Here is a 21,457-nt window from a genome sequence, read left to right on the forward strand (position 1 = left end):
AAGTAAGAGACAATACTGGACAGGAAGCCAGTCTATGACAGAGAAAACAACCATAAACACACAAGGTTGAAAGAGAACAACAGGCATTCCTCTCCACATTTGGGAAATGTATTAAAATGATCTCAGAATGTTTTTTTGTACAATTCTGACCAGTTGTTTCTTGATTCATGGACATTACATGATACAGAACGATTTACCCTAAAATGTCAACCCAACAAACTCTCCAGATAAACTCACTGTATTGATCCTCAGCCTGGCAGTACTGTCCACCAGCAGGAATGCCTCTGATGCATCCACATGTGTCACCACTGATGTTGTCACATGATCCATATGTTACACACTGGTCACATGGAAAACGATATTGATCCTCACATCTGCACTGGTAATCACCACTGATTGGAGAGCAGACTGCAGACAAAACAAAGGAAATATTTCATCAGTTTCACAAGATGCAGCAATTTGTTTTATTGAAATTGGTTCAAAAGTCTCTGTTAAAACCTCAGAATCCACTGAATCCTGTTTAGCCCTACCTGTAGTAATGTTAACATCAGAGATTCGTAAGTTCCTGTTCATGCTGATGGTGTTGTTGATGTTCCTCAGCTTTTCTACAACTGTAACATCTGTGGAGTTCAGCTCAATGGAAAGCAGGTACTGATGGAAGACTGGTGGACCTGTAGAGGCACAAATGAAAGAAGAAATGAAGAACAAAAGATGATTACCAATGTAACCCTTTCAACTATGTACTGTTGAGTGACTGATCAACATGAACCTTGCTTTCAGTCTTACTTGTTGGTTGTGGATTTGTTGTGATTGGACATGCAGTAAAGTCTGTAAAGATGAAGACAGAAAAGGAGTAAGTGCTTGACACAAATCCATTCTCTGACATTCCTGAGGAAAATGGTTTTGCTCTCACTCTCAGTTAGCTCCAGTAGAACAAGGCCTCCCATCAATAACCTGAGTTTCAACGTTCCATGTTATAAATATTTATTGAAAAGCATTCAATGTCAGAATTCCATCTAAAAAGTCACAGGTAGCCGATTTAACTCATTTTCTAAATCCAATATGGCTGCCATACATAATGACTGCAAAAATTGCAGTTATGTGTTTTTGGCATATGTTATTTGTATGCCATTAAATAAGTCAAATATATTCACATAACTGTGCTAAATTAATGTACAATCAGAAATAAACAATTCTATTAGCTTAAATTGCTTCTTCTGGTTAGTTGGTCACTATAGTTAGAACAACCTGCTAGTTTTTCCATCTGGCTTTAAGGCTAGCTGTTTAATTAGTTGAAGCCTGTCCTTTAATCCTACAAGTATTTGTATTATCCAATAATATTGCAACACTTTAATAGCAGGTGGTGTTGTTAATAGATGTATAAACGTATCTAACCGTAAATATCAGATACTGATGCAGAAATTTAGTTTGATTTGGCATTAAGTTCCTGTTACCTAAAGAACTAAAAGTGCTCATTTGCTATGAAAAAATGAAAGATGATAAAGAATGGTATTTAGGAAGAATTCAAATGCATTAAAGAAGCTAAATTTTCAATAAGTTTGATGGTACTAGACAGCAAACCAGTCTATGAGAGTTTAAACCATCAGACACAGACCAAGCTTCAAGAAAAAATGCAGACAACAGTCAGGATCCAAGAACTTTATTTCTTCAAATATTTAAAGATTAGATTTTTCTCAATGATGTTAAATGTATAAAAATGATCTCTTTGTACTTTGTTTCATGCAAGTCTGACCTGTTGTTTCTTGATTCATGGACATTACATGATACAGAAAGATTTACCCTAAAATGTCAACCCAACAAACTCTCCAGATAAACTCACTGTATTGATCCTCAGCCTGGCAGTACTGTCCACCAGCAGGAATGCCTCTGATGCATCCACATGTGTCACCAGTGATGTTGTCACATGATCCATATGTTACACACTGGTCACATGGAAAACGATATTGATCCTCACATCTGCACTGGTAATCACCACTGATTGGAGAGCAGACTGCAGACAACACAAAGGAAATATTTCATCAGTTTCACTAGATGCAGCAATTTGTTTTATTGAAATTGGTTCAAATGTCTCTGTTAAAACCTCAGAATCCACTGAAAACTGTTTAGCTCTACCTGTAGTAATGTTAACATCAGAGATTCGTAAGTTACTGTTCATGCTGATGGTTGTTGTTGATGTTCCTCAGCTTTTCTACAACTGTAACATCTGTGGAGTTCAGCTCAATGGAAAGCAGGTACTGATGGAAGACTGGTGGACCTGTAGAGGCACAAATGAAAGAAGAAATGAAGAACAAAAAGGATGATTACCAATGTAACCCTTTCAACTATGTACTGTTGAGTGACTGAGCAACATGAACCATGCTTTCAGTCTTACTTGTTGGTTGTGGATTTGTTGTGATGATTGGACATGCAGTAAAGTCTGGAAAAGGAGAAAAGGAGTAAGTGCTTGACACAAATCCATTCTCTGACATTCCTGAGGAAAATGGTTTTGCTCTCACTCTCAGTTAGCTTCAGTAGAACAAGGCCTCCCATCAATAACCTGAGTTTCAACTTTCCAAGTTGTAAATATCTATTGAAGTGAAACTTAAAAACCAACAGGTAGCAAGCCAATTTTCAACATTCAATATGGCTGCCACACATTACCACCTGCTTTTGGCACCAGTTATGTTTGTATGCCTTTACATCAGTCAACAACATAAACATACTGTAGCTGAACAATGTTAAAAAAATCAAACTGAGAAATAAAACAATGCAATTAGCTCAAATTGCTCCATCTTGTTAGCCTTTTTTAACACAGTTAGCAAACCCTGCTGGTTTTTCCATCTGGCTTTTAAGCTAAGTGATAAATTAGTTGAAGCCTATGCTTTTATCCTGCAGGTATTTGTTTTATCCAATTTCATTGCAATACTTTAAAAGCAGGTGGCGCTATTTTTAAATGTACAGTACAGACCAAAAGTTTGGACACACCTTTTTAATTCAATGACTTTCCTTTATTTTCATGACTATTGACATTGTAGATTCACACTGAAGGCATCAAAACTACGAATAACACATGTGGAAATATGCACTAAACAAAAAAGTGTAAAAACAACTGAAATACCCCTTATATTCTAGTTTCTTCAAAGTAGCAACCTTTTGCTGTGATTACTGCTTTGCACACACTCTGCATTTTCTTGATGAGCTTCAAGAGGTCGTCACCTGAAATGGTTTTCACTTCATAGGTCAACCTGTCCTGTCAGGTTAATAAGTGGGATTTCTTGCCTTATACATAGTCATGGCAATAAAGAAAACCCATGAATTAGAAGGTGTGTCCAAACCTTTGGTCTGTACTGTATGTGCTTATCTAACAGTGAAATATAAGAGGTACTGATGCAGAAACATATTTTCATTGGACATTAAAGACGTGTAAATCAAAGTATAAGAATAATTATTCAGAGAAACAATGAAATGATGATAAAGGATGGTATTGAGAAAGATTTCAATTATATAAGTGATTTTTAATAAAAAATTATTTGCTACAGGTAGGAAAAGGCACCATTTGTTCCTCTGTCCATTAATAAGTAAGAGACAATACTGGACAGGAAGCCAGTCTATGACAGAGAAAACAACCATAAACACACAAGGTTGAAAGAGAACAACAGGCATTCCTCTCCACATTTGGGAAATGTATTAAAATGATCTCAGAATGTTTTTTTGTACAATTCTGACCAGTTGTTTCTTGATTCATGGACATTACATGATACAGAAAGATTTACCCTAAAATGTCAACCCAACAAACTCTCCAGATAAACTCACTGTATTGATCCTCAGCCTGGCAGTACTGTCCACCAGCAGGAATGCCTCTGATGCATCCACATGTGTCACCACTGATGTTGTCACATGATCCATATGTTACACACTGGTCACATGGAAAACGATATTGATCCTCACATCTGCACTGGTAATCACCACTGATTGGAGAGCAGACTGCAGACAAAACAAAGGAAATATTTCATCAGTTTCACAAGATGCAGCAATTTGTTTTATTGAAATTGGTTCAAATGTCTCTGTTAAAACCTCAGAATCCACTGAAAACTGTTTAGCTCTACCTGTAGTAATGTTAACATCAGAGATTCGTAAGTTCCTGTTCATGCTGATGGTGTTGTTGATGTTCCTCAGCTTTTCTACAACTGTAACATCTGTGGAGTTCAGCTCAATGGAAAGCAGGTACTGATGGAAGACTGGTGGACCTGTAGAGGCACAAATGAAAGAAGAAATGAAGAACAAAAAGGATGATTACCAATGTAACCCTTTCAACTATGTACTGTTGAGTGACTGAGCAACATGAACCATGCTTTCAGTCTTACTTGTTGGTTGTGGAGTTGTTGTGATGATTGGACATGCAGTAAAGTCTGTAAGATGAAGACAGAAAAGGAGTAAGTGCTTGACACAAATCCATTCTCTGACATTCCTGAGGAAAATGGTTTTGCTCTCACTCTCAGTTAGCTTCAGTAGAACAAGGCCTCCCATCAATAACCTGAGTTTCAACGTTCCAAGTTATAAATATTTACTGAAAAGCATTCATTGTCAGAATTGAAACTTAAAAACCAACAGGTAGCAAACCAATTTTCAATATCCAATATGGCTGCCACACATAACCACCTGCTATTGGCATCAGTAATTGTTTGTATGCCTTTAAGTCAGTCAAAATATTAACATATCTGAACAATGTTAAAAAATCAGAACTGAGAGAAAAAACAATGCAATTAGCTTAAATTGCTCCATCTTGTTAGCCTTGTTTGACACAGTTAGCAAACCCTGCTGGTTTTCCATCTGGCTTTTAAGCTAAGTGATAAATTAGTTGAAGCCTATGCTTTTATCCTACAGGTATTTGTTTTATCCAATTTTATTGCAATACTTTAAAAGCAGGTGGCGCTATTTTTAAATGTGTATGCTTATCGAATGGTGAAATATAAGAGGTACTGATGCAGAAATGTATTTTGACTGGACATTAAAGTCGAGTAAATCAAAGTATAAGAATAATTATTCAGAGAAACAATGAAATGATGATAAAGGATGGTATTGAGAAAGATTTCAATTATATAAGTGATTTTTAATAAAAAATTATTTGCTACAGGTAGGAAAAGGCACCATTTGTTCCTCTGTCCATTAATAAGTAAGAGACAATACTGGACAGGAAGCCAGTCTATGACAGAGAAAACAACCATAAACACACAAGGTTGAAAGAGAACAACAGGCATTCCTCTCCACATTTGGGAAATGTATTAAAATTGATCTCAGAATGTTTTTTTGTACAATTCTGACCAGTTGTTTCTTGATTCATGGACATTACATGATACAGAAAGATTTACCCTAAAATGTCAACCCAACAAACTCTCCAGATAAACTCACTGTATTGATCCTCAGCCTGGCAGTACTGTCCACCAGCAGGAATGCCTCTGATGCATCCACATGTGTCACCAGTGATGTTGTCACATGATCCATATGTTACACACTGGTCACATGGAAAACGATACTGATCCTCACATCTGCACTGGTAATCACCACTGATTGGAGAGCAGACTGCAGACAAAACAAAGGAAATATTTCATCAGTTTCACAAGATGCAGCAATTTGTTTTATTGAAATTGGTTCAAATGTCTCTGTTAAAACCTCAGAATCCACTGAAAACTGTTTAGCTCTACCTGTAGTAATGTTAACATCAGAGATTCGTAAGTTCCTGTTCATGCTGATGGTGTTGTTGATGTTCCTCAGCTTTTCTACAACTGTAACATCTGTGGAGTTCAGCTCAATGGAAAGCAGGTACTGATGGAAGACTGGTGGACCTGTAGAGGCACAAATGAAAGAAGAAATGAAGAACAAAAAGATGATTACCAATGTAACCCTTTCAACTATGTACTGTTGAGTGACTGATCAACATGAACCATGCTTTCAGTCTTACTTGTTGGTTGTGGAGTTGTTGTGATGATTGGACATGCAGTAAAGTCTGTAAAGATGAAGACAGAAAAGGAGTAAGTGCTTGACACAAATCCATTCTCTGACATTTCCTGAGGAAAATGGTTTTGCTCTCACTCTCAGTTAGCTTCAGTAGAACAAGGCCTCCCATCAATAACCTGAGTTTCAACTTTCCAAGTTGTAAATATCTATTGAAGTGAAACTTAAAAACCAACAGGTAGCAAGCCAATTTTCAACATTCAATATGGCTGCCACACATTACCACCTGCTTTTGGCACCAGTTATTGTTTGTATGCCTTTACATCAGTCAACAACATAAATATACTGTAGCTGAACAATGTTAAAAAATCAAAACTGAGAAATAAAACAATGCAATTAGCTCAAATTGCTCCATCTTGTTAGCCTTTTTTAACACAGTTAGCAAACCCTGCTGGTTTTTCCATCTGGCTTTTAAGCTAAGTGATAAATTAGTTGAAGCCTATGCTTTTATCCTGCAGGTATTTGTTTTATCCAATTTCATTGCAATACTTTAAAAGCAGGTGGCGCTATTTTTAAATGTACAGTACAGACCAAAAGTTTGGACACACCTTTTTAATTCAATGAGTTTCCTTTATTTTCATGACTATTGACATTGTAGATTCACACTGAAGGCATCAAAACTACGAATAACACATGTGGAAATACGCACTAAACAAAAAAGTGTAAAAACAACTGAAAATACCCCTTATATTCTAGTTTCTTCAAAGTAGCAACCTTTTGCTGTGATTACTGCTTTGCACACACTCTGCATTTTCTTGATGAGCTTCAACAGGTCGTCACCTGAAATGGTTTTCACTTCATAGGTCAACCTGTCCTGTCAGGTTAATAAGTGGGATTTCTTGCCTTATACATAGTCATGGCAATAAAGAAAACCCATTGAATTAGAAGGTGTGTCCAAACCTTTGGTCTGTACTGTATGTGCTTATCTAACAGTGAAATATAAGAGGTACTGATGCAGAAACATATTTTCATTGGACATTAAAGACGTGTAAATCAAAGTATAAGAATAATTATTCAGAGAAACAATGAAATGATGATAAAGGATGGTATTGAGAAAGATTTCAATTATATAAGTGATTTTTAATAAAAAATTATTTGCTACAAGTAGGAAAAGGCACCATTTGTTCCTCTGTCCATTAATAAGTAAGAGACAATACTGGACAGGAAGCAGTCTATGACAGAGAAAACAACCATAAACACACAAGGTTGAAAGAGAACAACAGGCATTCCTCTCCACATTTGGGAAATGTATTAAAAATGATCTCAGAATGTTTTTTTGTACAATTCTGACCAGTTGTTTCTTGATTCATGGACATTACATGATACAGAAAGATTTACCCTAAAATGTCAACCCAACAAACTCTCCAGATAAACTCACTGTATTGATCCTCAGCCTGGCAGTACTGTCCACCAGCAGGAATGCCTCTGATGCATCCACATGTGTCACCAGTGATGTTGTCACATGATCCATATGTTACACACTGGTCACATGGAAAACGATATTGATCCTCACATCTGCACTGGTAATCACCACTGATTGGAGAGCAGACTGCAGACAAAACACATTTGTTATGTAAAGACAAATGTTTAAAACTTTGAGTTAAAAAATTCTCTATTGAAGTATTTTCTCCTTTGGGAAACAATATTAAATATACATTTTCAAGTATGAAACAATGCAACAATGTCTAAAAATTAGTTAAACTTGTTTTCTGTTTTTTTTTAACGAAATGATCAAACATGACGAAAACCTTGTCCATGTTGATGAAAGGACATCTCAGGGAAAACCAAACTATGAAAAAAAATGTGTGACTTATAGTCAAAAAATTGCAATATCTGTTACAATGGCACCATTATTTAAAGAATTGTAATTTGACTTATTGCTATGAAAAATGATTGGTATTTGCTTGTATAATAAATGCATACATGCACAACAGATAATAATCCAGTAAGAATTAGAGATTATTACCTGTAGAGATGTTAACATCAGAGATCTGTATGTTGCTGTTGATGCTGACTGGATAGCTGATGTTTCTCAGCTCTGCTACAACTTCATCATCTGCAGCCTTCAGCTCGATAGATATCACATATTCATAGACAGGCGGAGGAGCTGCAGAGAAAAATAAATAAATAAACACCAAACAAGAAACGTTCCTGATTTACGTTTCCTGTTACATGTTTGTAAGATGTTAAATAAATATCTTACATGGGGCAAGTGTAGTAGCAGGACATGATGTAAAGTCTGTAAAAAAAATATATGTATATAAGATGATATAAAGAATGTTATAAGAAGTGACAAAAAGAAATGTGAACATATTTAATCTACTGACTGTATTGATCCTCAGCCTGGCAGTACTGTCCATCAGCAGGAATGCCACTGATGCATCCACATGTGTCACCAGTGATGTTGTCACATGATCCATATGTTACACACTGGTCACATGGAAAACGATACTGATCCTCACATCTGCACTGGTAATCACCACTGATTGGAGAACAAACTGCAGGACACAAATATTTAATGAATCAAGATTCCAATGGGGGACTTTCCAGCATTTCCCATCATGCTCCTCTGTTACCTGTGGAGAGGTCAAGCTGTGTGACATTCACTGTTGGACTCAGGGTTAGAAAATTGCTGCCATTGCTCAGGAGGCGTCTGAGGAAGTCCACTGTTGCGATGTCGGTTAGATTCAGCTCCAGATCAATCACATATTCAGTTTGAACCAGCAGCTCTGGAAGGCAGTGGAAACAGGATTTATGCTTGGTTTGGGTTTTGTTTGTGTGAGTAGCATTAAAATTAGGAAACTAAAATAAGATGGTGGTGAACCTCAAATTTCTCTGATTGTATTGTTTACAGAATGTTGTTAATGTTTGTTCTATTTATGTTTGTACTTTTGCACAAGAATTGCAGTGAGGATATTGATCAGTATCTGGAAGTCTTATACGTTACTAAATACATTAAAGTATAACTTATCTGTAGATTTCAAGTGGCTGTGCGGTGTAAAGGGACATGTTATGACCAAGACCTGACTTTGTTTGCATTGCTACAGTTAAATGTTATGTTATGCTACAGCCACGGACTTCAACTTGTTTCATTTATAGAACAACACAATATGGCATAATTGTGAAGGGCAGCAAAACTATTCTTGATTATTGAGTCTTTCACCAAATCAATCTAGTAGGTACAGAAGTCTATTGGTCTGAAGTCTGATGGTGATTGTAGGTTCCTAAATAATGAAGCCATAAGCTTGACGCCCTCCGTCTTTTTCCTTCGGTCCACTTGATGACGAAATGACAAAAAACCAGACTGGATCCTCGATAAAGTTAAACGCTTTACTTCAGAAATAAAAACGGTACAAATGTTACTTTTCCACAAAATGATAAAGAGTAAACAAGAGAGTCTAAAGAGAGAGGTCAAAAAACTGTGTGGCTCCACTCAACTCCCTCTAGCCAACACCCTAAAACCCTTAACTGCAATTAGATATGCAAATATACAAGAAGAGAACATAAAGCTCTCAGCTTCCATACATAAATTCAGTCTGTCTGGATAAACAACATCACAAACAACAAAGAGTATCACCAGTTTCTCAATCATTTTTGGTGCAGGCTGTTGTAAAAATGGGTATTTAAGTCTGAGCATTTCGACCAATCAATGTGTCTTTGGGTTCCAGCCTCTTGCCTTGATCATGTCCCAGGCCTGAACTCCTTGCACTTCTGTGCACTACCAGTAAGCTAGGTTAAGCTCCTAGTTTGATTCTCATATTTGATTCTTTTCAAATCTTTGTCATTTATTTCCCTTTTTACTGAAATGTTTTTTTGCAACTGGTACAGACCGTTTGAAGAGCACAGCACCCGTCTGACAGATGAGTAATTTTGACTTTTAAGAGTCAGTTAATGGCGAATAATGACAACTTACTACTCACAGGGCTATTAATTGTGCACTTATGGCAAGATAAATTATAAAATGCATTATAATACACAACACGTAGGCCACTGCATTTCTTTTGTCCATAACTGAGCTGTGATTACCAGAGATCAGCTGACAGGAAGAGCCGTCAGCTGGGATCGCCGAGATGCATTTGCAGATGCCGCTGGATATGGAATCACAAGCTCCATATGTGATGCAGGAGCTGTACGGCCAAGCAAACTGCTCTTCACACTCACACTGGAAACCAGTTTCAGTGGAGACACAAACTGAATGAGGAGAGATGAAAAGAAGTTGACTATGTAATGTTGATAGGGCTGCTGTTTGTGTCCCAGTCGTCACTCACCTGTTGTAACAGTAATATCTCGGATCTCTGTGGTGTTATCAAGCTGGAGAGGATAACTGGTGGCGTTCAGGGTCGACAGCAGCTGCTCATAGGTTCCCACGCTCGATGCATTTAATAAAATGTTTGCTGAGTAAATCTCAGAGTCTGAAAGCACTGCAAAGATTAACATCAGAAAAAATTCGTGTCAATGGTGGATATTTTTAAAAAACATCTAAGACCTAATATTGAATATGAGTAACCAATTCATGTTCAGTCTTTTCTCATCATACTAACCACTTCTTTCCTGCCGTATGTGAGGAAGAATGTGTTCTCCTTCCTCTACCTAAGTCATATGAAAAGTATAAATGACTCTTATTTATCTAAAATAGAAAGGTCCGTCGTTCAAATTCCATGTTTTCAGTTTAGTGAAATAAATAGATAAAGTGGCCTTACCAGATAATCCAGGGCAGGAAAGTAAAACTGAAAGTTACGGTTCCTTGTTTCCAAAATAAACACAGTCACCACAAGGGCAAAGACGACCAAGATTTTCAGACATAAGGCCATTCCTTTCCAGGAAATGAGAGAAGGGCAACGGAGGAAAACAGGACATCCATTTAGGTTTTGTGAAAACATTTTCCAAAAGCTTGTATTGTCATTGATTAAGATAAGAGTAATTAGTCTGATACAATAAATAGACTCCTAAGGGTACACATACTTTTGGAAGTGGACAGCTCTGATCTACGATGGTCACTGTATAAGATGTTTTAGAGCTTTTCCTCCTTGAATATAATCTGATTTAAATTAGTCATTTATTAACAGGTTTCTACAACATCTGGAGGCAGATCAGGGATTCAGCTGTGTGGTGACAGGAAGGTTTGAAAAATGCTCTTGAAAAGTAATTCAACCAGCTACCCACCACTGAAAAGATGCTTACTTCTAATTATATTTGAGTTATTATGTTTGGAAATTTTAGGATAAATTCTGACCCGTATTCAGGATTAATTAGGCAAAATCAAAAACCAAACATTAACAGCAAGTGACCACTTCACTGCATCACTGTTTAAAATTTCCTTTTAGATTTTGTTTCTTCTACATCTATGAAATAAATCAGGTTTGAATAGTAAGTCCCATGAGAACAGACACAATCCTAATGGTTGTTGGTACATTTTCAGACTACTTCACAGTGTTGTCTTATTATACACACCTTCAGTGACTTGTACTCTTCAAAATGACTTCAGTTGAAGTAGACCCAGATGCCACACAGTATTGGTTGTGTTTCCAGTAAATTCAGTGTTGCTGAACAGCATGCTGGGTCAGAGAATATTATCTTTCTGCTGTCAGAATGAAAATCTGAGGAAATGGGTAAAAGAAATACATTTATGTTATGTTTATTGAGTAGCTCTAACCAATTAATGTGTAATCAGGGTTATGCGTTCATAAAACGGCTGTTTTTCACCGTTCTCAGGTTTCCTGTCTGCTCTGAGAAAAGGTAGTTTTGCTAGCAGCAACTGTCTCAGGTGTGAAAGGTGTTAAAGAAGTTATACTATCAGAGTCAGAGCAAGCATAAAAGGTGGAAGAAATTTTTTTTTTCTAATATATCTGCTATTCAAAAAAAGTTGCTACTTTACAAAGAAATTACAAACAAAGTTTCTCCAGTTATCTTTTAACTTTCAGTCTTTTGTCCTTTAGGAAAGCTCAGGGTTAAGCTAAAGGTCTACATTCTTAACAAAATACTCAAAGGAACCAGGGTCCACAGTGATGAACGCTAATCATTATTATAAAGTGCTAAAGCTTTTCAGCTGTTCAGTTTTCTTTTGTGAAATATATACTGGTGTGTTGCTGGGATCAATGGTGTGGACTTCACAGTGTTCTTGTGTGATGACCGGCTGAGTTACTTTTCTAGGATATCGCTCACTCTTTTTCTGACCATCTGGGAATGATTGCCCCCAGTTGGTCAGAAAAGATTAAACCAAACCAATGTAACCCTAATGGATGCATTAAGTTTCATGTGTTGCGTATCATTTATAAATGAGAATATTGTTCCATTTCATGAAACTAAGCCTGAAATTGAAGCTAAGATTTTATTCATATTTTATGAAGTTGCAGGTAAACATTCCTACCTGATGATGACTGTCTATATGCTTCTCTACACCCACATTATTTTACAAAAACAAACTTAATGCTTTTTGGTGAATATTCACTGAGACCTTCCACCTCAATTTTTTAACATTCAATCATTTACATTTGGTTTGGGTTGACCCGGGTTGCTTAAGTTAAAAATATACAACAATAACTCCACATTTGTTATTGGTCAGGATTTGCTCCAGTATAACAGAGAATCTGGTCAGACCCAGTGGGGAAATATGGACAGACTGAGAAGATTTTTAAAAAACACTTCATATTCAATTCTCAGATGACAAAATAGCTGAATATAATTTTAATTTTACTAAAACTCCCTGTCCTGAAATTCATTCCATTGAAAGAATCTCGGTGAGAGTCTTGCATGATTAACCGTCAACCTGTTCCAACCGGTTTAACCTCAGCATGAATTTTTACATGGGCAGAAATCTTCAATGTACTTTGGTCTAATATTCTTCAGCCTGTCACACGTTGACAGATCGCAATTTACATACCTGATTGTCATTGTGTTTAAATGTCACAGGATGCCTTAGCATGAATGTACCAGACTGTCAAGCTTTTCATTCTTTTCCCAGTAGCAACAATACATCGTCACGAAGCGGACCCAACATCACACTACTGACACCGTCACATCAGATTCCCATACCAACTACTGTTTTACTGTTTAGTATATCATACAGGTTCTGAGTAAATAAGAAAACCTAAAATGCAGTTTTCAGATGAGGAACTCTTGTATGAAGGCCCAGAGTTATAAACTGCTGGACAAACTCCTTCAGGATTTCAGACGGAGAGCAGAATCCAACGCTTTAGCAATCACAGCAAGTCAATCAGATCCAGATTCAAATCTCCATTCATGTCTCAATGGGCAATTCATTTTACAGCAAGTCACAATGAAAACACGGACATCAATTAATATTTAATTAGAAGGCGTAGAACTAAATTTCACTGCTTCAAACAATGGAGGTGAGACAGCACAAAACTTGTAAATCAAAAACAAAGAGCTGGTAAGACTAAAGAGTGAACGATAAGCAAACCAATAAATACATACCAAAGGCATAATGAATGAGATTAACTAAAATGTATGAAAGAAAAACCTTAAAATTTGATTTACTGAAATAAATTTACGTTTTGATTATATTTTTATTGAAATGATTTTTCTTGATTACAGAAAGAAAAATGATCATTAAAATTCTAAGCAAGAAGTAAAAGATATTTCTGAGAAAATTTATTGAGGCCCACTGAGAGGCTTCTGGTTTTAGACAGGCTAAAACAGTCATGTTATGATCATCACAAGGTAGCAGTGAAGGATTACCAAAACATGACAGACGCTTTCTTGTTCCAGTCACAACATCTAACATTTATTTTCACTTCACATCCCAAAGTAATCTCATGGGGGATTTTGAGCTTGACAGAAATGAAAGTGTAAATCATAAAAATATTTGTTTCTGTTTTTTTTTTTATAAAGACAAGCCACGTTTACTTATTATGCCAGCAAAGTGCTGGGAAAAAAGAGCTGAACACAAAAGTATAAAAATGGAAAAGTCTTCCCACTTATCTAGCAAGTAACCAGAGGGTTGATAGTGGGATCAGTTTTGCTACTGATAACAATGACTTCAAAATAAGTTTTCCAAAAAAAACATCAGGACAAATGAGCTTGTAACAAATAACTTGCCATCTTTCTCATGTTTTTTTTCTGTACTGGAACTACAACAGGACAGTTTGGAACCGTTTTAGGGGTTTTAACTGCTCTGAATTCAAGTTTATAACGTTACATTGCATTAAGGGTTTTGTAGTTTGGTATAAAGTTGATATTGCCTAAATTATCGAGCCATAAACTATAGAACATGAAATGAACAAAAAACAAGTTACATATAATAGATAATAAAGCAATAAATGACTGTGAAACATTAAGAGCTAATCAACTCGGCGCCTTGTGTGGCAGGTTTGTAATGTTGGAACGTCTAAAATCCACAGTTAAATTGAAGACTTTTGTTCCAAAGCCGTATAGAAACTTTGTTCATGACCGAACAAACACTTCACTCATTTACAAGTGAAGTGTTTGTTCTTAGGGTACAAGAACAAACAAAGCAATAAGGGGTCCTAGTAAGAACATTACACCAAATGCTAAAACAGAGACAACACAACATTTAATTGGTTTAGTTTCATTCACATTTAAGGATTCTGGGCACATTTTAGGAATAAATTCTATTATTCTAGGACTCTTTTTAATAAAATCTATTTACTTTGATTTAGTAGAGGTGAAAATTTAACTTTTTATTTTAAAGCTTTTTGGCTCTTGTGGCTTTTATCTGTTAGTGATCTGACAAGAAAGCAGGTTGAGAGAAAAGGTAGACTTGGCAAAAGTCACAGCGCCGAGACTCGAACTGACACCTCCGAATATGAGTCACCATGCCACTGCCAAAGAGATTAATTTTATTTATTTGATCAGTAAATTAATGCAGCAACATATTTGTTAACAGCGGCAGCTACTAACAGCGTAAAATGTCCAACCAAAGAATATCCTTCCAAAGAGATGCAGTCATGCCTATTTCTTTCTCCCTTCACAAAGTTTCATGTAATATATCAAAATTAATTACTTTCCAACACGCCCTAACCTTATTTTCTCTGTTTTCCTGTTACATTTTCATACGCATCAGTGTAAAATATCACCTAAGCACTCATAAACTGAGTTAACTGTAAAAAGGTTAGTAAGAGAAACTGCCATGAAGCTCTTTAGTGTAATCCTGTTTGCAGAAGCAAATTTCCTAAGACAATGAAATTGATTTCCTTTGTTCCAGTGTCAGTCATACATAAAGGAAAGAATACAGAAAACAATATTTTTTCACATAAACCACATTATGTATAAAGACCTGTCAGACTAAATCAAACAGCAGAAAATAATCAGCCTACTTACCATAATTCTTCTCTCGGTCTTGCAGTCTGTCGGCGTACTGTGTGCTGAGGCAACACTGTGAATGACAGCAGAGAGTAGACTAGAGCAATAAAAACATTAAATAACAGGCAACAAAGAGCTTCCTGACATGCAGCCAGGAAGAGTCAGTGCACTGGTAGTGACTCAACAGGTTCCATCGCTCCACATGCTTTGCTAATGTCAATTATGAGGGGACGTGCGTTAGCATGGTGATCTGTTAAAAAGTGATTTAAAGGTCTACATTTTCTGCTGAATGCTATTCCATTTATAGATTAACATCCTTCTGAAAGGATTTTGTCCATTTGAGTCCAGTTATTTTAAAAAGGCGCATACATTTTTTTCTCTCTTTCTGAAATTAAATCTCATCAAACTTCTCTTGTTTTAGGTTCGTTAGATCGCCCAAAATTATTTTTAGTTGCGAAATGTCAGAAAGTGTAGCGAGAACAAGAGATTTGTTTCTCTAAAAAAAAATTCTCTCTCTTTTTTGAGATTTTATTTGTAAAGTTCCTCAAATTCAAAAGCACTTTGTCACTATCAGGGATAACTGTCTTTTAAAAATGTATGACTTGGATCAACCTTTTTGGATTTCCTTCCACAAAATTCTGACACATTTGAGTAAATTGGAGTCACACCTGTGGATGTATTTTTAGGCCACACCTTAAACACACTGCGTTCTTGTTTGATACAATGTGAAAGTCAAAAGAAACCAGCCAAGATGTCAGGAAGACAAATCTTTTTCATCCATGAGAACAATTTACTTTTGCTTGAAGGCATCGCATTCATCTGTTCAAACAATTATCTGCAATAATAGATATGATGGGAACCTGGTGTAGATTCTGCTTTAGTTGATAAGACAGTAATATCTGCAGTCAAACTGTCCTGTACCAACACTCAGCGACACAGAAGTTCTTACTTCAACAGAAAAATAAAAAGCCAAAAGGCAGTTTGACCTCAGTCCTATGGAGAAGCTGTGGGAAGATGTGAAATCTGAGGCGGCCTACAAACCTGACTAAGCTACACCAGTTCTCTCAAGAGGAATGGACCAGAACTCTGGTAACTATGACTTGGGTCAAACCTTTTAGATTTCCCTTATAACAAGCTTCTCACAATGCAGCCTAAAAGACAGCTATCCCTGATTTAAAACTGACCAAATGTATGTAAACTTTTGAATTTGAGGAAAGTTTAAAAAACATCTCTAAAAATCATCCTCACCAAGTTTTCTGGTATTCAGCAAACAGAAATGATTTTGGTAAATCTAACAGACCTAAAAAGAAGTTTGGTCTGATTTAACTTCAGACCGTGAGAAAAATAAAAATGCGTGTGAATCTTTTTATTCTGTGTATGTAAATATCTGGTTTCAAATGTCATCTTGTTATCTAATTTCTCCAAAGCATGCTGCCATGCTTGCTTCGCTCCAATTATGCTTCTGCTGCTATAGAGCTTAGAGATCTGCCAAGATTTTTTTCTTTACACTTCTTTTAAAAGATGCCAAAGAATTCATTTCCTCGCCTATCTGCATGCTTCATTGCAGGGTTCCAGTATTTCCAGTTAACATGTTCAAGCCCTGCCCCCGACTTACTGGAAGGTTCGTTATGGCCTAACAGGAAGTTCCTTGAATTAGCTTCTTATATTTGTGACATTTTATCAAATGTGGCGAGTCCTTATCTACCACAGCATCACCATCTTAACTGTGGCCATCTTGAGCTTCATGTTTTTATCTCATATAGGACAAGAATGTCAAATTGGAATTGTACCTGTAGAACAGTCAGAATTATTCTCTGTCCCCAATCGCTGTCTTTCAACCTGCTCTGGGTGGCAGCACATTCATCTGACACGCCGCCTAAAAGGAAAAAGTAGAGAGATCTGATGAACAGAAGTTTACAAACTGAACACAATTTTAATTTGAAATATTTGGTCTGCAATTGGCCTCACTTGAGATCTTAGAGAAAAAAGAGCTTCTCGGTCTTCTCCCAGTGCCACCAACAGGCAACCAATCAGAGCCAGGACACTCTGGTCACCCTCTGTCTCATATTATACTGTCAGAAAATGCAGCTATAAGTGCTATTCAATGTGCAAGTGAAAATAGATATGCTTTGGTTCAAAGGTTACAGTGTTTTTTCTTTTTGACCTACCGTTTAAAGTTGCGTGCCTTCCTAAAAGCGACCCCTTTCACTTTAACTTTGAACACAAAGTTAAACACAAAAAAACATTTCAGAGGAACAGCTGTCTGACCAAAACACACTGTGACTGGTTTGGGTTTACAAGCATTTACAAGCCGTGATGCTGACTCAGCAAATCAGACGGGAACAACAACAAGTCGAGGTCTTGATGGTGACGGCTTTGGTTGATTCTCTGCATGCCGAGTAGGACAATGCATAACATTGGACAGTTCTGACTAAATTTATGCATAACCTCTCTTGGATTTAGAAATAAAATTATTTTCATTTGACAAAGGAAAGGCTCTGAAACTATGTAGATTGAGTATTAGTTTGGAAAATATTTTTTTCAGTTTTTAATTTCCATTTTATTTTATTTTTTCATTTACCCTTTATTCACCTATTTGAACAGGTTCACCTATTCCTAAATAGGTATTTTATCTATTTAGGGTGGTGAAATACTCTTCCTAATAATCAATAAAAAATTAACAGCATTAAAGCAATTAAACCCTTCTGACTGCTGAGGTTTGCTTTAGTTGCAAAAATAATAAAAAATAAAAATAAAAAGCCAGAGGGAGGAGTCTGCGGTACTGCATCAAAACATTCCCTCAAACCTGACAGGGTAAAAAGTCTTAGTGTCTTAAAAAATCTCCACTGTTACACGTTAAAAGCAAGTTCTCTAGTCAAATAAAACCATCCAAAAAAAACATTCATATATTGCTGGAAGACAGATTTCTGTTGATTGCTGAAAAGTTTGCAGCAGAAAATGGCCTCAAAATTAATGAACATCGGCCAAAGACTGAGTCACTTTGCAGCTTTATTGTTTTGAAAATGAAAACAACTTTTTCCAAAACTGGAAAGAAACAATCATGGAAATATGTGTGAGTGGAAACAACCTGAGTGTGAATGTCTGTCAAACTTGGTCACTTTTATTCAAAAGCTTAAAATAAGTAAATTACTTTGTGTTGATGCAATGAAAACACCAACATTCGTTTGGTCATGTAAGGGTGGACTATTTACACAACAGCAAAACAAAAAAACTACTGCAGCAAAACAATTGAGCAATTTTTGCCAACACAGGTAATTAAAACATAAGGTTAACAGGGGAAATACACAGTTTTGAATTTGGCATAAAAATGATTAGCAAATAACTTTTAAACCTCAGTTAGGACAGTTTTCCCTCACTCTTGAGATATATTTTAAATTACAACAAAATGACTTTCACACTGTCATAATTTAATAGTTTTTTAGTACTTATTAAAATGACGAGCCTAATTTATAGTATGCTTTTGACAGTTGTGCCTTAATAAATGGGTTGTTAGTTCTAACAGAAATATCAGCTTTAAAGAAGCATTTCTGTGTGACATGACAGAAAACACTGAAATAAACACATTATAATGACCTTTGTGTTGTATCACAAAGTGTTTAATTTATAATTCCACAAAAAACACAGAATAATATTAAGCAGATGCAACTACAGCAAATTTTCATTAGGACATGTTAACATATTATGAGAAAAGTTCCTCTGCAAGTTAGTTATACCTTTAAACATGGCAGAAAAAGGCGCTATATAGTTTTCATAAAATAATAAAAAAAAGAGGTTGAGGAAAATGCCCTGATCCAACTGAAAACAAGAAAAGTAACTTTATTTACTGCAACCACTGAGCCAAGCGTTTGATACAACTGCCCAGCAGATTCCACTGTGTGGGATAAAAGGGAACAAGTTTTGTTGTTCATTAAGTCTTCAGTTCATTAACTCTCATTGTTTTATTTTCAACCTTCTGGGATCTGCAGCTGTTCTGATAAAATGTTCTTAATTATTACCCAAGTCATCTTCAACTCATCTAATGTCCACATCTTTGAATGGGAATCAAACCAGTATCCATATTTTACGTGAATTTCTGTAGAGATTAACATTTCACTCAGCTTTTGAATTAGCCTTCAACATTTTTAAAAAATACTTCTTTTTAACTCCATTTTCTAAAGCGGCACCATTATATCTTTGCTTTAATTTTAAATGTAATTCCTAATATGACTGTTTTTACGTTGTCATATTTTACATAACTTTTCTTTCAATCATCTATGAAATGATCTTGTGTAACATTAGTGGAAGAGTTCAGGGTTGTGGAAATTATTATTTTATTCTTTTCAGCTCTCTACATTGCACTGTAAAAACTCCCATACATTCTGACTGTGAAGGTGTAGGCTTCACAATATCAAGACAGAAACAGCAGTAAAGTGCACAAGAGATGTGCCACTGTGTTAAAATACTATTTCAGCTTCCTTCATAAGTTTGTGGATGGAACTTTGTGCAATGGTTATGATGCTGGACTATTTATAGCATCATAACCATTTTTTTATCTTTAAAAAGCAGCATTTACAAATAAATTAACAACAAAAAAGAGGAATTTAGTGCTTAAATCTGCAGACTGCTGTATGACTGTGAGGAGTCAGTGTTGCTGCTTGTGTTTGGAACTTGTGAAACATGGTACACCCCTGGAAGACAAACAACAACATGTCAATCATGATAGTGAACTCAAATTCAAAAATGATCGTAGTGAACATGAAAACAACTTACCCCTTCTCCGAAAAATTCGGTTTATGATGTTTTCTGCTCTACTGGAGGAAGTTCCTGCACTAGTGCTCTACAGTAGGAAATAGGTGTGACATTAATAGTTTGTTTTGTGTATATTTAATGAAATCACAGGTCTATTGTAGGCTCTTTGACATATCAGTAATCCAAAATGTAAAGCTGATCAAATTATAGATTTTTTTTTTTTTTTACAGTTTGGTGAGCTTTAGTTTTCAAATTAGAACTTACCCTTGTGCGATTAGAAGTAGAGCTTAATGCAGGCACTTGTCGCAAAACAAGAGAGCGGATCTGAAAATAAATATATTTGTTAAAGAAAAAACTAATAGGTTTGGGGGGAGGGGTGTGTGAACTGTCCAGCATACAACATAACTAATTTTGATATTTTTGTTAAGCTAAGCTAATATCCTTTTCTGTGGTGACTTAGATTTTGTAGAAATTTGAGCAACATGTATTTACTAGTCCCTTAGTTCGGATGTGAAACCAAACCAGACATCAGCCTTATTCATCAGTTGAATGCAGATTTTTCTTTATCACATAGTCTTTGTTACAACTATTAGTGTGAAAACCTGTCTGCCCCTTCATTTTGAGAAAGTACTAGCACATGCAGATCAATAGTTCAAAATAAGCAAAGAAAATAATTACTACAAAATTTTAAGTATTCAACCTACCTTGGCATCGAATAACGTCCCAAACACTAAAATGAAGAAACCCTGAGGAAGACCAAAAATTACTTCATCAACAGAGTACAAGAAAAATGAAAAAAATAAATACTGAAATGCCAGCAACAGATTGCGTTAATTTTCTGGATCAAGTACCTGCAATGAGTTGAAGAAAGCAAAAGCAACATGGATCCCTCCATTTGTTGGGTCCACCATGGTTCCAATTCCCAAACACCAGGTGAGTCCGAATAGCGGAGTCAGTACAGCCACACATCTTAGAATGACTAGCAGGGCATTTTTCTCATCTGCCTGGGCTTGGTTTCCAGTGCTTCGTCTTCTGAGCATCTTGTACAAAACCACCAGAATGACCAAAATATTGAACACAACTATGGCCAAGGCAGGGATCACTAAGGCCAGGAGGGCTTTGGTCTTTGTCCAGTTTAGCCAACAAGCTAGATCTTCCCTTACATATCCACCCCCAGGTGCAGTGGCAGCAACTGTAGTAACAGCTATGATCAGAGGGCAAACGTATCCCACAGTCAAGCCAATGGCGAACATGGTCCATTTGGACATTTGGGAGAAGACCAAGACTGACCGGTACAAGAGCAGCAGGCTTGAAACAAGCATCCAAAAGAACATGGCGAGATAGAAAAAGTGCATGAAAAAGGTCGCTGCACTGCACGGTCCAACTGGAACTTTGTAGTCCTCGCCTGGGTTTA

The 21,457-nt window shown here is 36.3% G+C and overlaps 2 protein-coding genes across 2 annotated transcripts; both read right to left on the reverse strand.

Moving 5' to 3' along the window:
- Nucleotides 1-561: 561 nt before the first annotated feature.
- Nucleotides 562-15,387, reverse strand: LOC114141480 (uncharacterized). Its single transcript, XM_028012038.1, has 19 exons — nucleotides 15,313-15,387; nucleotides 11,464-11,593; nucleotides 10,713-10,825; nucleotides 10,554-10,602; nucleotides 10,281-10,433; nucleotides 10,039-10,203; nucleotides 8,589-8,741; nucleotides 7,391-7,561; nucleotides 5,960-6,004; nucleotides 5,703-5,843; nucleotides 5,410-5,580; nucleotides 4,365-4,409; nucleotides 4,107-4,247; nucleotides 3,814-3,984; nucleotides 2,393-2,437; nucleotides 2,134-2,275; nucleotides 1,841-2,011; nucleotides 787-828; nucleotides 562-671 (listed from the first exon to the last, which is right to left on the reverse strand). Exons 3-16 carry the CDS (start codon nucleotides 10,821-10,823, stop codon nucleotides 2,166-2,168), a joined length of 1,671 nt encoding a protein of 556 aa, XP_027867839.1. The 5' UTR covers nucleotides 10,824-10,825; nucleotides 11,464-11,593; nucleotides 15,313-15,387; the 3' UTR covers nucleotides 562-671; nucleotides 787-828; nucleotides 1,841-2,011; nucleotides 2,134-2,165.
- A 3,635-nt stretch (nucleotides 15,388-19,022) lies between these two features.
- Nucleotides 19,023-21,450, reverse strand: LOC114141481 (adhesion G-protein coupled receptor F1-like). The gene is made up of 5 exons (XM_028012039.1): nucleotides 20,895-21,450; nucleotides 20,748-20,789; nucleotides 20,308-20,367; nucleotides 20,065-20,131; nucleotides 19,023-19,982 (listed from the first exon to the last, which is right to left on the reverse strand). Exons 1-5 carry the CDS (start codon nucleotides 21,396-21,398, stop codon nucleotides 19,903-19,905), a joined length of 753 nt encoding a protein of 250 aa, XP_027867840.1. The 5' UTR covers nucleotides 21,399-21,450; the 3' UTR covers nucleotides 19,023-19,902.
- Between the last annotated feature and the right edge of the window lie 7 nt (nucleotides 21,451-21,457).

This window comes from Xiphophorus couchianus, unplaced genomic scaffold (assembly GCF_001444195.1).
Source record: "Xiphophorus couchianus unplaced genomic scaffold, X_couchianus-1.0 Scaffold1000114, whole genome shotgun sequence".
Classification (NCBI taxonomy): domain Eukaryota; kingdom Metazoa; phylum Chordata; class Actinopteri; order Cyprinodontiformes; family Poeciliidae; genus Xiphophorus; species Xiphophorus couchianus.

What these genes read in the sequence shown, in the direction of transcription:
- LOC114141480 (XM_028012038.1), bottom strand. Translation starts at nt 10,823, where the DNA reads ATGGCCTTATGTCTGAAAATCTTGGTCGTCTTTGCCCTTGTGGTGACT. An exon ending in TTCCTGCCCTGGATTATCTG is followed by an intron (nt 10,603 to 10,712) that starts GTAAGGCCACTT and finishes CATATGACTTAG; the next exon opens with GTAGAGGAAGGAGAACACAT. An exon ending in TTCCTGTCAGCTGATCTCTG is followed by an intron (nt 8,742 to 10,038) that starts GTAATCACAGCT and finishes ACTGCCTTCCAG; the next exon opens with AGCTGCTGGTTCAAACTGAA.
- LOC114141481 (XM_028012039.1), bottom strand. Translation starts at nt 21,398, where the DNA reads ATGCACTTTTTCTATCTCGCCATGTTCTTTTGGATGCTTGTTTCAAGC. An exon ending in CTACTTCTAATCGCACAAGG is followed by an intron (nt 20,132 to 20,307) that starts GTAAGTTCTAAT and finishes TTCCTACTGTAG; the next exon opens with AGCACTAGTGCAGGAACTTC. An exon ending in CCGAATTTTTCGGAGAAGGG is followed by an intron (nt 19,983 to 20,064) that starts GTAAGTTGTTTT and finishes TTTGTCTTCCAG; the next exon opens with GGGTGTACCATGTTTCACAA.